At 41.0% G+C, this 14268-nt stretch overlaps 1 protein-coding gene across 1 annotated transcript in view; it reads left to right on the top strand.

The window, feature by feature from the left end:
* LOC306733977 (diacylglycerol kinase delta) overlaps window positions 1-10946 on the top strand; it is a gene marked incomplete at both ends in the record, with an annotated part of 61137 nt that extends 50191 nt beyond the window's left edge. The window contains 13 exons of the mRNA XM_079215295.1: window positions 795-893; window positions 1056-1140; window positions 1233-1340; window positions 2469-2565; window positions 2787-2894; window positions 2967-3080; window positions 4959-5093; window positions 6109-6272; window positions 7628-7733; window positions 8497-8586; window positions 9367-9480; window positions 10139-10250; window positions 10894-10946. Coding sequence (XP_079071421.1) covers window positions 795-893; window positions 1056-1140; window positions 1233-1340; window positions 2469-2565; window positions 2787-2894; window positions 2967-3080; window positions 4959-5093; window positions 6109-6272; window positions 7628-7733; window positions 8497-8586; window positions 9367-9480; window positions 10139-10250; window positions 10894-10946 — 1385 coding nt within the window. The remainder of the gene's footprint in view (window positions 1-794; window positions 894-1055; window positions 1141-1232; window positions 1341-2468; window positions 2566-2786; window positions 2895-2966; window positions 3081-4958; window positions 5094-6108; window positions 6273-7627; window positions 7734-8496; window positions 8587-9366; window positions 9481-10138; window positions 10251-10893) is intronic.
* Window positions 10947-14268: the final 3322 nt, after the last annotated feature.

Genomic DNA, 14268 nt, shown 5'->3' with positions numbered 1-14268 from the left:
TCCTCCCTCTCCTCCTCCTCCTCCTCTTCCCTCTCCCCTCTCCTCCTCCTCTCCTCCTCCTCCTCTCCTCCTCTTCCCTCTCCTCCTCCTCCTCTTCCCTCTCCTCCTCCTCCTCTTCCCTCTCCTCCTCCTCTCCTCCTCTTCCCTCTCCTCCTCCTCTTCCCTCTCCTCCTCCCTCTCCTCCTCCTCCCCCCTCTCATCCCTCTCCTCCCTCTCCCCCTCCTCCTCTCCTCTTCCCCCTCCTCCTCCTCCTCTTCCCTCTCCTCCTCCCTCTCCCCTCTCCTCCTCCTCCCCCCTCTCCTCCCTCTCCCCCTCCTACTCTCCTCTTCCCCCTCCTCCTCCTCCTCTTCCCTCTCCTCTTCCCTCTCCCCTCTCCTCCTCCTCCTCCCTCTCCCCTCTCCTCCTCCTCTCCTCCTCTTCCCTCTCCTCCTCCTCCTCTTCCCTCTCCTCCTCCTCCTCTTCCCTCTCCTCCTCTCCTCCTCCTCCCCCCTCTCCTCCCTCTCCTCCCTCTCCCCCTCCTCCTCTCCTCTTCCCCCTCCTCCTCCTCCTCTTCCCTCTCCTCCTCCCTCTTCCCTCTCCTCCTCCTCTCCTCCTCTTCCCTCTCCTCCTCCTCCTCTTCCCTCTCCTCCTCCCTCTCCCCTCTCCTCCTCCTCCCCCCTCTCCCCCCTCTCCTCCCTCTCCTCCCTCTCCCCCTCCTCCTCTCCTCTTCCCCCTCCTCCCCCTCCTCCTCCTCCTCCTCCTCCTCCTCCTTCTCCTCCTCCTCCTCCACTAACCTCTCCATCGTGGCGTTTCAGTGGTGGACGAGCAGAACCGTCACACTCAGGTCCAGAGGATGTCGTCCTCGTCGTCCATCAAGAGGGAAAACAGCGAGGAGCTGAAGGACGGCGAGCCGCGTGAGTGACAGGCGAGGAGGAGGAGGAGGAGGAGGAGGAGGAGGAGGAGGAAGAGGAGGAGGAGGAGGAGCGGTGACGCCCAAACGGCGCTCGCACATTCATGGCAAACGGTCACTGTCGTCAAGAGAAAGTTTAAAAGAGAACCTGTGTTCCTCCGTCCAGGTCCAGGAAGCTTAAGCCCCGCCTCCCCAATCGTCCTTGAGAAACCCGAGAGCCTCCACAGCGTGACCTTCAGCGAGGACTCTGTGTACGTCTGTCCCTCACGCAAGCTGTGTCCTCCTGACGTCGCATTAATGTTATCATATTGTAGATAAATGACACGTGTGTGTGTGTTTGCAGACAATGTTCGGAGAAGTGCGTGATGAACAACTACTTCGGCATCGGCCTGGACGCCAAGATCTCCCTGGAGTTCAACAACAAGAGGGACGAAAACCCCAAGAAATGCAGGTATGAACCCACACAACTGTTAATGCTGCACCTTACCTTACCTTATCTTGTCTTATCTTACCTTTCCTTACCTTATCTTGTCTTATCTTACCTTACCTTACCTTATCTTACCTTACCTTACCTTGTCTTACCTTATCTTACCTTATCTTATATTATCTTATATTATCTTACCTTACCTTATCTTATATTATCTTACCTTACCTTACCTTATCTTGCCTTATCTTATATTATCTTACCTTACCTTACCTTATCTTATCTTACCTTACCTTATCTTATATTATCTTACCTTACCTTACCTTATCTTATCTTATATTATCTTACCTTAACTTATCTTATCGTATCTTACATTATCTTACCTTACCTTATCTTACCTTATCTTATCTTATATTACCTTACCTCATCTTGTCTTAACTTACCTTATCTTATCTTACCTTACCTTATCTTACCTTATCTTACCTTATCTTATATTATCTTACCTTATCTTATATTATCTTACCTTACCTTACCTTATCTTATATTATCTTACCTTACCTGATCTTATCTTATCTTATATTATCTTACCTTATCTTGTCTTAACTTACCTTATCTTATCTTACCTTACCTTACCTTATCTTACCTTTCCTTATATTATCTTACCTTACCTTATCTTACCTTATCTTATCTTATAGTATCTTACCTTATCTTGTCTTAACTTACCTTATCTTATCTTACCTTACCTTATCTTATCTTACCTTACCTTATCTTATCTTACCTTACCTTATCTTATATAATCTTATCTTGTCTTATCTTACCTTATCTTACCTTATATTGCCTTATCTTACCTTATCTTATCTTACCTTAACTTATCTTAACTTATCTTATCTTACCTTATCTTACCTTATCTTACCTTATCTTATCTTATATTATCTTGTCTTATATAATCTTACCTTATCTTACCTTATCTTACCTTACCTTATCTTATCTTATCTTATATTATCTTATCTTGTCATATCTTATATAATCTTACCTTATCTTACCTTACCTTATCTTATCTTATCTTATGTTATCTTATCTTGTCTTATCATACCTTATCTTACCTTATCTTACCTTAACTTATCTTATCTGATGATGGGTTTCTTCTTCCTGCAGCAGCCGCACTAAGAACATGATGTGGTACGGCGTTCTGGGGACGAAGGAACTGGTGCAGAAGACTTACAAGAACCTGGAGCAGAGAGTCCAGCTGGAGGTCTGGAGAGGATACTTAATACTTAAGAGAATACTTAAGAGAATACTTAAGAGGATGCTTAAGAGAATACTTAAGAGAATACTTAAGAGGATACTTAAGATAATACTTAAGAGAATACTTAAGACTATACTTAAGAGAATACTTAAGAGGATAGCATCTTTATTGATCTGTGTGTTGTCTCTCCTTTATTAACATCTCTCTCCCTCTCTCCCTCTCTCCAGTGTGATGGCGTCCCCATGTCTCTCCCCAGTCTCCAGGGCTTGGCCGTGCTCAACATCCCGAGCTACGCCGGCGGCATCAACTTCTGGGGCGGCACCAAGGAGGACAACGTGAGTGCTGCAGCGCGGCGGCATCAAGCGGCTCGGGTTCGGTTGTTTCACGCTCCGCTTCTTTCTCTGCAGAACTTCGGCGCTCCGTCGTTCGACGACAAGAAGCTGGAGGTGGTGGCGGTGTTTGGCAGCATGCAGATGGCCATGTCCAGAGTCATCAACCTGCAGCACCACCGCATCGCACAGGTGAGCTGCACCGACGCACCTTTTCACCGGCGCGGTCTCGGCCGATACTTTGCACACAAAAAACAAGCAGCATTCCTATCGGCCTCGTAAAGCGGAGACAATAAGAGCGCGCTTGATTGGTATCGCCTCTCGGCCCTGAGGCGGGGCGCCGCGCGTTGTTGTTGTTGGCAGAAGCACTCGGTAACGCAGCAGCCGTGCAAAAAGGATTATTAAAAAGCAGCCGCAGGCTGCTGATATGCAGCCGTCCGATCAGGTCCTGTTGAGATACTTACCTATTAGGGTTAGGGTTTTAGGGTTAGGGTTAGAGTTATTAGGGGTTAGAGTTATTAGGGGTTAGAGTTATTAGGGTTAGAGTTATAGGGTTAGAGTTATTAGGGTTAGAGTTATAAGGGTTAGTGTTATAAGGGTTAGTGTTATTAGGGGTTAGAGTTATTAGGGTTAGAGTTATAGGGTTAGAGTTATTAGGGTTAGGGTTATTAGGGTTAGAGTTATTAGTGTTAGAGTTATTAGGGTTAGAGTTATTAGGGTTAGAGTTATTAGGGTTAGAGTTATAAGGGTTAGTGTTATTAGGGGTTAGAGTTATTAGGGTTAGAGTTATAGGGTTAGAGTTATTAGGGTTAGGGTTATTAGGGTTAGAGTTATTAGTGTTAGAGTTATTAGGGTTAGAGTTATTAGGGTTAGAGTTATTAGGGTTAGAGTTATTAGTGTTAGAGTTATTAGAGTTAGAGTTATTAGTGTTAGAGTTATTAGTGTTAGAGTTATTAGTGTTAGAGTTATTAGGGTTAGAGTTATTAGGGTTAGAGTTATTAGAGTTAGAGTTATTAGAGTTAGAGTTATTAGTGTTAGAGTTATTAGTGTTAGAGTTATTAGGGTTAGAGTTATTAGAGTTAGAGTTATTAGAGTTAGAGTTATTAGTGTTAGAGTTATCAGTGTTAGAGTTATTAGGGTTAGAGTTATTAGAGTTAGAGTTATTAGTGTTAGAGTTATCAGTGTTAGAGTTATTAGGGTTAGAGTTATTAGAGTTAGAGTTATTAGTGTTAGAGTTATTAGTGTTAGAGTTATAGGGTTAGAGTTATAGGGTTAGAGTTATTAGGGTTAGAGTTATTAGAGTTAGAGTTATTAGAGTTAGAGTTATTAGAGTTAGAGTTATTAGTGTTAGAGTTATTAGTGTTAGAGTTATTAGAGTTAGAGTTATTAGAGTTAGAGTTATTAGTGTTAGAGTTATTAGGGTTCGAGTTATAAGGGTTAGTGTTATTAGGGTTAGAGTTATTAGAGTTAGAGTTATTAGGGTTAGAGTTATTAGGGTTGGAGTTATTAGGGTTAGAGTTATTAGGGTTAGAGTTATAGGGTTGGAGTTATTAGGGTTAGAGTTATTAGGGTTAGAGTTATTAGGGTTAGAGTTATTAGGGGTTAGAGTTATTAGGGTTAGAGTTATTAGGGGTTAGAGTTATTAGGGTTAGAGTTATTAGGGGTTAGAGTTATTAGGGTTAGAGTTATTAGGGGTTAGAGTTATTAGGGTTAGAGTTATTAGGGTTAGAGTTATAGGGTTAGAGTTATTAGGGTTAGAGTTATTAGGGTTAGAGTTATTAGGGCTTAGGGTGTGGGCTTAAAGGGTTAATCGTGTTCCACGTTAAATCAAAGGACTTAAATGATCAGATGAACAAACGACCTTGAGTCAGGTGTTCAGAGGTCGGCAGCCGCCTCCCAGAGTTCTTTGCGCGAGAATACGTCTCCTTCCCGGGAGACGCTCACCGTCCACCAGCAGAGGACAGAGGGCAGGCAGGTGAAAGGAGACGATGTGCATGGAGGTGTCATGTGACCTCTGCTGTGTCATGTGACCTCTGCCGTGTCATGTGACCTCCGCTGTGCTCTGCTCAGTGCCGCCAGGTGAAGATCACCATCCTCGGGGAGGAGGGCGTCCCGGTGCAGGTGGACGGAGAGGCCTGGATCCAGCCGCCCGGCATCGTGCAGATCGTCCACAAGAACCGGGCGCAGATGCTCACCAGAGACCGAGTAAGATCCCGATCAATATGAATTATTGATTGTATTTATGATTCATACGATGTCCTCATGAGAGGCTTATTAGCGTTGTGTTAATACGACTAGATACGGGTACATTATGTAATCAGATCGTTTTAATATCAGATTATAAGACATTTATTATAAAGCATTTATAAGAAACTTACAAACTGTTTATTTGACGCTTAATTAATAGCGTTAATAAAAGCTTATAAAAGAGATTATTATAATTGTTACAACATTGCAAACACATTTGAGTTCATGTTATGTCATAGTTACACTTTTACTAAGCTTTTTTTTGCTGATTTTTTTCCGATATAATGCATACTTTGTTATGCATTTATTAGCCGTTAACTATAATGCAAAACATAAAACTGCATAATGATGGATTTATTAACCATAATAAGGTATTGCTCTTTAGATCCATGACCTGCAAATAGTATTTCATATATATATATATATATATATATATATATATATATATATATATATATATATATATATATATATATATATATCTATGTATATGTATATATATATATATATATATATATATATATATATATATATATATATATATATATATATATATATATGTATATATATCTATGTATATGTATATATATATATATATGTCTCTCATAAGCATATAGAAAGCAGCAGCATTGGGTTGAATAATCTCTTTCTTGTGAAAACATAACTTTTCTTTTTTGGTGCTGGAAATTAGTTTACCAAAGGTCTTAGGTTCACAACAGCAGTGGAATATATGAATAAAATGGTCGAGACATGTTGAAAAATGTTTAATACCAAATTCTGTATTATCATTTTTTGGTTCAAGTATAAACTCTTATAAGAAAGTCAAGTCTGCACCAACATAGGCGAACTTAAGCGGTCTGCAGGAGGTCAAAGGTCACTCCAGAGCGTAGCGTCTTCCTGTTGCAGTGGACAGAGAACCTTAAAGAACCTGATAGCTGCAGGGTCGGTCTCTCAGTGTCGCTGCTGGTTTCAGGCGTTCGAGAGCACGCTGAAGTCGTGGGAGGACAAGCGGAAGTTCGACAGCTACCGCGGCGGCCGGCCGCGCCTCAACTCCCAGCAGTCCATGGAGTACCTGACGGAGGAGGAGTGCGCTCAGGTGCAGCAGCTCGGCATCGTGGCCGACACGCTCATCAACAAGTAAGAGGAGCTTCATGGTTGCCTGCAGAAACACACTGGACCTCAGAAGTTTGAGTTCCAAAATGGCCGCCAGGAAATGTGTTTGTTGACTTTTGGTTTCAAACTAGCAAACCAGTCTTTTTAAACTGCTTTATAATGTATATATATATATATATATATATATATATATATATATATATATATATATATATATATATATATATATAACTGGTTTTATTCTATAATGCTTTTTGCAAACGCTTCACTCTTTGTGACGCGACTCAACACTTCCTGTACGGGAGATGTTTCACAATAAAAGCCTCCCAGAAACAGGAAGGATGTATCCCCTTTGAGCAGCTGGGAGGCTTTTAAAGTGAAACATCAGTGAAGGAATTGTTAAATGAACCAAAGGAGACATTTTTTTAAACATGATCAAATATTCTCATAACAGAAATTCTAAATAATCCTCCCTTGAGTTTGTTTTTTAATCTGTTTGCCTTCATAAATTGGCCCAAAGGTCTCTGATACAAACCGCTTTCAAACACGTCTTTACCTTGTTGAGAACGTGCATTATGACAATAGCATATTCATAACTTATCCAGAAGTTACTCCGATCAAAGAAGAAACAGCTTCTCCATCTTCAAGTTAATTAGTTTGTGCAAATTGCAAATAAACAAACACAATGATAATGTTTTACGGCGTGCACGCATCAAAGCGACCTGCGAAGTCTGAGAAGATAAAGAGGTCGGGGGGGATTTCTTGCTTTGCATTCTGGGATTTGTTTATCAACCAGCTGAGTTTCTCTCTGTTGCACCGAGGAGTCGTTTCCTTTCTCTGTTTCGCTCTAAACCTTTTGAGCTCCCTCTGAGGTCTCAGTCTGTCTGACTGGTTATGATTTTAAAAACTGAATCCTCTTTCAGGACGATTCGTATTTTAATTACACGCGTTAACTTTCGTCTGCGAAGCCGAGACGGAGTCGGATAAGAGATTTTAATTGAGAACATGTGAGCGCACGGTATCAAAGGCGACATAAAAAATGTTTGAGAGGCGGATGGAGACTAATTCAAGTGAAAGTGGGTAATATATATATATTTATATATATATATATATTTCTCACTGAATGGACCTCGGTGGAAAACAGAGACATGCTTATTAATTGAATCTACGAATTGAATTTTATTGATTTATAAGCTTTGCTAAATATTAAAAATGTGCGGGCGTTTGTCCATCAACAGGCAACAGGAGTAATAATCATGATGATTGAGCCTTTTCCAGCTTGTTCAAATAATATCTCTCTCTCTCTCTCTCTCTTTCCCTCCTTCTCTCTCTCTCTCTCCCTTCTCTCTCCCCGCCATATCTCTCCCCCCCCCCCATAGGATCCGTGAGGCGGCTAAGACCCACAAGCTGGTGGAGCAGGAACTCGCTCACGCCGTCAACGCCACCGCTCTGGTTCTCACGGAGGCCAAGCTGTCCTCGCCCGAGGTGAGAGGAGACGAGGGGAGAGGAGGCGAGGGGAGAGGAGACGAGGGGAGAGGAGAGGCTTTCTCCCCTTTTGTTCTCCGAGAGCCGCTTTGTTCAATATTACGTTAAAGAAAAGGACGTGATGGAATATTTCATGACCAAACAAACAAACCGGTCTGCAGCTTTGTTCCAAACAGAAAACAGAAAACCGGTTCGTCTCCATTGGAAGACAAATATTTAAATATTTAGGGATGAGGCGAAGCGAGTAGGGATCAGGTTCTCCTGCTTCTCCTGGTTCTCCGTCCGCTTCTCGGAAACGAGATTTCTTAGGAATTAATTTTCTTCAAATTTGTCACAAACGTCCAACCTTTTTTCTCAGGAATTCCAAAACTAACATTGACAATTTTACACAAACGTCTGAAAAGGTAAAATGCCGAAGTGACGACGTTGTGAACGTTCTAGTTTTCTAGAGTTCTACAGATTTTTTTTTTTGTCTCCAAAGTTTCAACTGTTCAGAATTACACATCTCCGTTTTCTTCTTTTACTTTTGGGTGAACTGAACATCTGAGAGGAGTTTCCTGTTAAATCAACCAAAGAGGAAACACTAACATAGTTTCTGTTGCACATCACCACAGTAAATACAAATCCGCAGACAGAGAAGCTCGATGCGTTCCCTGTTCTCACCTAAATAAGTGGGCGTGTCTACGATCTGCATCCTCGCTGCACGTCTTATCCTCGTCCATCTTGAACGGCGTCCCGTGACTCGTCTGTGTTTTTGTTTCAGTGTCTGAGTCGCAGCACGGCCGTGGAGATCGTCAACAGCAGCAAAGTCCTGCAGGCCGAGACCCGGATGCTGCTGGATGGAAAGCTGCTGGTACGACCCTCGGTCTCCTCCTCCTCTTGTTGTTGTTGTTGTTGTTTCCGTCTCCGCCGACAGCCGTTCAAGCCGCTCTCCCGTTTCCCTTTGTATCCTCTCTTTATTGCCTCTGCTCAGGCTTTTGTTTGCTCTCGCTTTATTTACTCTGCCAAGGAAATTTATCGCCGCTCATAATCGGCCTTTTGTGCAGAAGAGCAAATAAAACTGGAGGAGTGAATCATAGCAATAACGTCTGAAAGATATGGAGCTGATGTGGAAATGTGTTCAGCTTTTGAAGCTGAATAATAACTCGTATTGTTTAAAAAATAGTGCAACATATAGAGAGTGGAAGAGGAGGAGTATTGCTGTAGTATGTAAGTCATTTATAACGCTGCATTTTCACTTAAGAGAGAACTTTTTATATTCATACAGGTTTTTATGGGATTTGAATGTTGCGTAACACCCGGAATGTACGAACTTTCTTTCATTTATTTGAAGCGGGAACATTTTAGCTGGAATACAGACAGACTTTAATATTTATCCTTTCTGTTTTTAAATTCAAAACCCTTTTCAGGATGAACTTTGAACAGATTTTTATCTCGAAATCTAATTTTGAGATTCCTTAAACCTCCTTACAGAGAGAGAGGTGAGATTAAATCAAACCGACGGGTTTGATAAATAACAGAGAGCAGATGTTAGCGTTTAGCTTCAGGTATTTTTGTCAAATAATATCAAGCTATCGTGCTTTATTACTGATCATTAGTCCGACTCATTGTCCCGCCTCCTCGTCCCCCGCAGTCGGACTCTCCAGAGGAAGAGGAGCTCCGGACGACCCTGAACAGCCTCAGCGCCGAGCTCCACAAGCTGGACGACATCCACTGGATCTGTCCGCTCATGCAGTGCTCCGAGGAGGTGAGAAGGACCTTCATGTAACAACCCAAACTGAGCGATTGTTATATAAAACTGTAAATCATAGGTTGTTTTATGATTTTTTTTTATTTTTTATAAAAGCACAAAACTGCTGTATTTGGATGTATTGAACACCATAAGCAATATACAAGTGAAATATATGGGTTGGTACATGAGAAAATTCAAATAGCATTCAAATGGGCCCAATGGGCCAAATGGGCACCAATGAGTCCTCGCCTGAATTTTCTGAACTAAAACCCTCTCTAACTTTGTTCTGCTTCACTTTATCAAAGTCAAACTCTGCAGAGAGAACATTCACATATTGTGCTATGATTTGGGAGAAGTTTAAATAATCATTCTGAAAGTGATTTTTTTTCTAGGCGGACCTGAAACCTATTCATTTTTTTCTGTGTGTCATCTTCATTTACTCTTAACCAGTAACATATAGACTGGTATTTACACATCTGAACAACATCTCACATGTGTACCTTTTATGATAACACCAAACGTATTCAAATAGCCGTAGTGGTTGTAGAGATACACCCTATTTAGTTTGGGTATGACATTTTCGAGCAGAGGCCTAAAAATATCCATCCAGCGGTGCGTCTCAAAATGTCTCTTTTTGGTGCATTTTCATGCGTCCTTCTGGTTCTCTCTGCAGGACTCGGTGCGGCTCAACAGCAAGAGCAGCAGCATGAAGCTGAAGATCATCCCCAAGGCCAAGAAGGAGAGAGAGAAGCTCCACAAGCAGAAGTCCAACAGCTCTCTCTCAGGTAAGAGATCCGGACCGAGCGTCGAGCCCAAGCTTCTCCGCTTCGAAGAGGAAACCGCAGTTCAGCTCCAGTTCGCAGCCAACTGATCTCCAGGGTCGGAGTTGGACCCCGTCCCGCCGTTTGTTGGTAGAATACGTAGAGAAACGTTCTTTTCCAATTCTTTCAGTCAAAAAACTCCCCGGCAATTAGGCCAATCAGGCAGTAAAACTTGCATTCTCTCTACTGGCCACCAGGGGGCGACTCCTCCGAGTCAGATTGCATAGAAGTCAATGGGAAAATGATTATTTATTTATGCCTCAGAGCCGTAGTATGCAAACCACGTGAGTTCCCTTTGTCGAGAAACTACATGACGGGTTTAGGATGTTCTGATCCGGATCTGCAGGATCGGGATCAGAACATCCAGGACCAGGACCAATCCAGGCATTTATTTATGGATCGGGAACAAGGAGTTTTGCATCCCTGTTTTTATCTGTAATCCCAAACTAAAGAACTTAAATACTAAAACCACATGTGTGAGCATCTCTATTGTCTTTTTCTTTTCTTTTGCATATTGGTATTATTTACTAATTCATTTACCAATTGTAAACAAACCAAGAGGTCCAGAAATTGTCATTTTCATTCAGTTTGTCTCTCTCTCACGCAGGAAATTGGGAAATCAAAGGTGGGGCTGGTGAGGCAGATTCCTCGGGCAATTGAAGTCCTGCATGAGGTGCTTAATACCGCCCCAGACCCGAATACCCAGACCCCAGACCACCCGGGGTGAGGAGCGCCCCTCGCCTCTAACCTATACCTAGTGGCCTGACAGGTGTGTGGGAGCAGAGGAAGCCCCATCTTCCCAACTCGTTATGCTATGTCCTCCCTGCTTCTATAGCCTCCATGTTTGCAGGGAGGATTCTTGTTTCTTCTATTTCCTCTTTGCCGTTTTTCGGCGGGGTCTCGTTCACCGCCGGCGTCCCGCTTTTGGTTCTGCGGGCGGCGGCGAGTCCAACAAAGGACACGGGGAGGCTCCGTTTTTTTTTCTTCTTTTTTGGACATAGAAATGTGTTTCTGTGGCGCTCTCCTTGCATGTCTTATTTTCTATCATAAGTTGTTATAACGTTTGAATTCTTTTCTCTCTCTCTCTAACTTAAATTGTTTTATTTCTGAACTTACGAAACAGCCTTCAAACCTTTTTGATTTCTTTCTCAAGAACTTTCAAAGAGTATATTTATTTCTCGTTGCCGCCGCCATGAGAACTGAAACGGCAACCAAACGAACAAACTGAATCTGATCTCGACCTTATTAAACTCCGCTGAACACGGGGAATATCTTACATGTTGCAAAAACAGAAGAAGAAAAAAAAAGATAAGAAAAATGTTCTGAGGAATGTACTTGTGTGGACTTGTATTAACCTGTGAATAATGTTGAACGATATCATATGCGGTTTCACAAAGGCTCTGCTGTTGTGGTTCTAAAGTGGTTCTTAATGGGCTGTCGTCTGGCTTGTGTGACCCGAGACGCTGCTTTACCACCGGCCAATTCATCTGGAATTCAGCCTCTCTCTCTCTCTCTATATATATATATATATATTTATATTTATATATATATATATATTTGTATATACATACATGTATTTATTTATATATATTTATGTATATATATATTTATTTATATATATGTATATATATATTTATTCATAGATATATATATATATATATATATATGTATTTATATAAATATATATTTATTTATATATACATATATGTATATATATAAATATATTTACTTATATATATATATATACATATATATATTTATATATAAATATATTTTTATTTATATATATATATACATATATATTTATATGTATAAATATATATATTTATTTATTTTTATATATATGTTTAATTTTAAAAAAGCATTGTGGGATTTGAAGTCCGGTTACGTTAGGCAGTTATTTTCCAGATGAAATGACTCGGCGGGATGTTGTTGGTTCTTTCCCGTGAAGACGTTTCCAGGAGAGGAAGCACCAGAACCACGTGAAACGAAGCAGCTGCTCGGTGTGTTACTCCTACTTTGCCATATTCCTGATTGTATAATGTAACATAAGAGTACGAGTCGCTGGATATTTCATTGTTTTGCCTTGTCTGTGGTTCAAAGCTTTTATTATTATTATGACAAATATATTATATATTTTTCTGTATATCTTATTTTCCCAAATGGTGATCTGTGAAGCTGCTTTCGCTACTTCCCCCTTGAAGCTCCTCTGACGTTCCCCGCATGCGTCCTCCACCTCAACACAGTGCCGACCGGCTCGACCAATCAGACGCTCTGGTTTTTACTGCCTTTATTTAACTGGTAAAAACACTTAAACGTCTGCCAGTACGTTGCTGTGTGGTCCAGACTTCAAGAGAGGGAATCCATTGTACCCTCGCAGGGTTTCTCCAAGCAGCTTATGACAGAAATTAAGATTTCATATCTCTCCAGTGCAGGAAATGGCCAAAATAGTTCTGGAAATTTGCATATTTGCTGTGAAAGATGGACAAAAAGATTTCTACTTTTTCTTCACAGTCAGTAAAGAGACAGAAACTAAGAGTAAAAGTAGAAATACATTAGATGGGATCATTCGTAACTGTTGGACTTGAATATGTCGTGAAGCTAAAACTCCCTCCAGACTGGAAAGAGATGCATTTTGTAACGTAGTTCTTTTATTTAAAAACGTGAGTGAGCGTTCAACATGTCGTGAAGAAACGCTGACTCGTGTCAATAAGCAGCTGCAGATAAATGCATCACGTTGGACCACATAGGAAGTATTTATTTTTGATTGATTATAGTTGATTCATAAAAAAAATTTAAAAAAGGGATGAAACCATTATCCTTCAGACACTTTAACTCACCCGATCAAGACAAACTAAAGTTTCACTTTTCAAGCTTTAACTTTCACAAGCGAGGCTGCAACATTCGGTGCTTTTCCCTCCTCCGTGTAAAGGGTTAGTTCTGGATTTGGTATTGTTGTTGTTGTTGTTGTTGTTTTTCGCGACCGCCAGCTCTGCTAGGATCGTGCTCGTGTGTCCATAGTGTGCCGGCTACATGCTCTCCATCCTAGAGGCTTTAGTGGTGTTGTGCCAAGTTTGTACTGAGTTCAGTGGGTTGTGAGACATACAAGGTGTGTGTGAGAGAGAGTGTGTGTGTGAGAGAGCTTCAGATGCAAAACGTTGTTGTATGTCACACATTTCAAAGTTTACTGTATCTTGCCTTGCACTTTACGAAGAAGCAAACTTAATGGAGGGAAACAGACGTGTGTGTGTGTGTGTGTGTGTGTGTGTGTGTGTGTGTGTGTGTGTGTGTGTGTGTGTGTGTGTGTGTGCATGGGTGCGTACGTGTGTTTAAGATTTTTTTTTAGTGTTTACAAGTGTTTTTTTTTATGAATACAAATCTTTTATTTATGATAAATGTGCGCAGACAAAAACGTGTGTGTAGATACAATGTAATATCTAACCAACTGTAAAAGAATGATAATTATATGTATAGAGATGTATACAAAAAAAAGAAGATATGTTTTATTACATCGGTGGTTGTGTGCGATGAGTTCTCCCATTTGACGTGATTGATGTCGTACCATTGCCATGGCGATGTCTTTGTGACGATGCACGGAGGCGGTACTCTGGACATTTAAAATGCATCGAGGTTTATTTCAACTTTAAGTCGGATTCACGTTTCGGTTACAGACTGCTGGAATGAATCGTTTACAGGAACATGATGTCATAGTTAGCCAACGTTTTGGGTGAATTCTTTGTGTGTGATTTTGAGGTTATATCGAGACGCTGAAAACAAACTCAATGATGTGGAAGCCATAGTTGCATGGTCTTTTTAACCAAGGACTTTTATTATTTTTTTACATCATTATTTTGTGTCATTTTTTAAATTTTTTTTCATACAGCAAAAAAAATAACATTTCTGACTGAAACTCTTCCAGGAGTCTCAACACCGCCTTGTTTGTGCAACAGCATTACATTTATATATATGTATATATATATAT

Source organism: Taurulus bubalis (genome assembly GCF_910589615.1).
Source record: "Taurulus bubalis genome assembly, chromosome: 3".
NCBI lineage: Eukaryota > Metazoa > Chordata > Actinopteri > Perciformes > Cottidae > Taurulus > Taurulus bubalis.
Note: the sequence above shows the minus strand (reverse complement) of the source record. Positions and strands in the feature narration are given on the sequence as shown.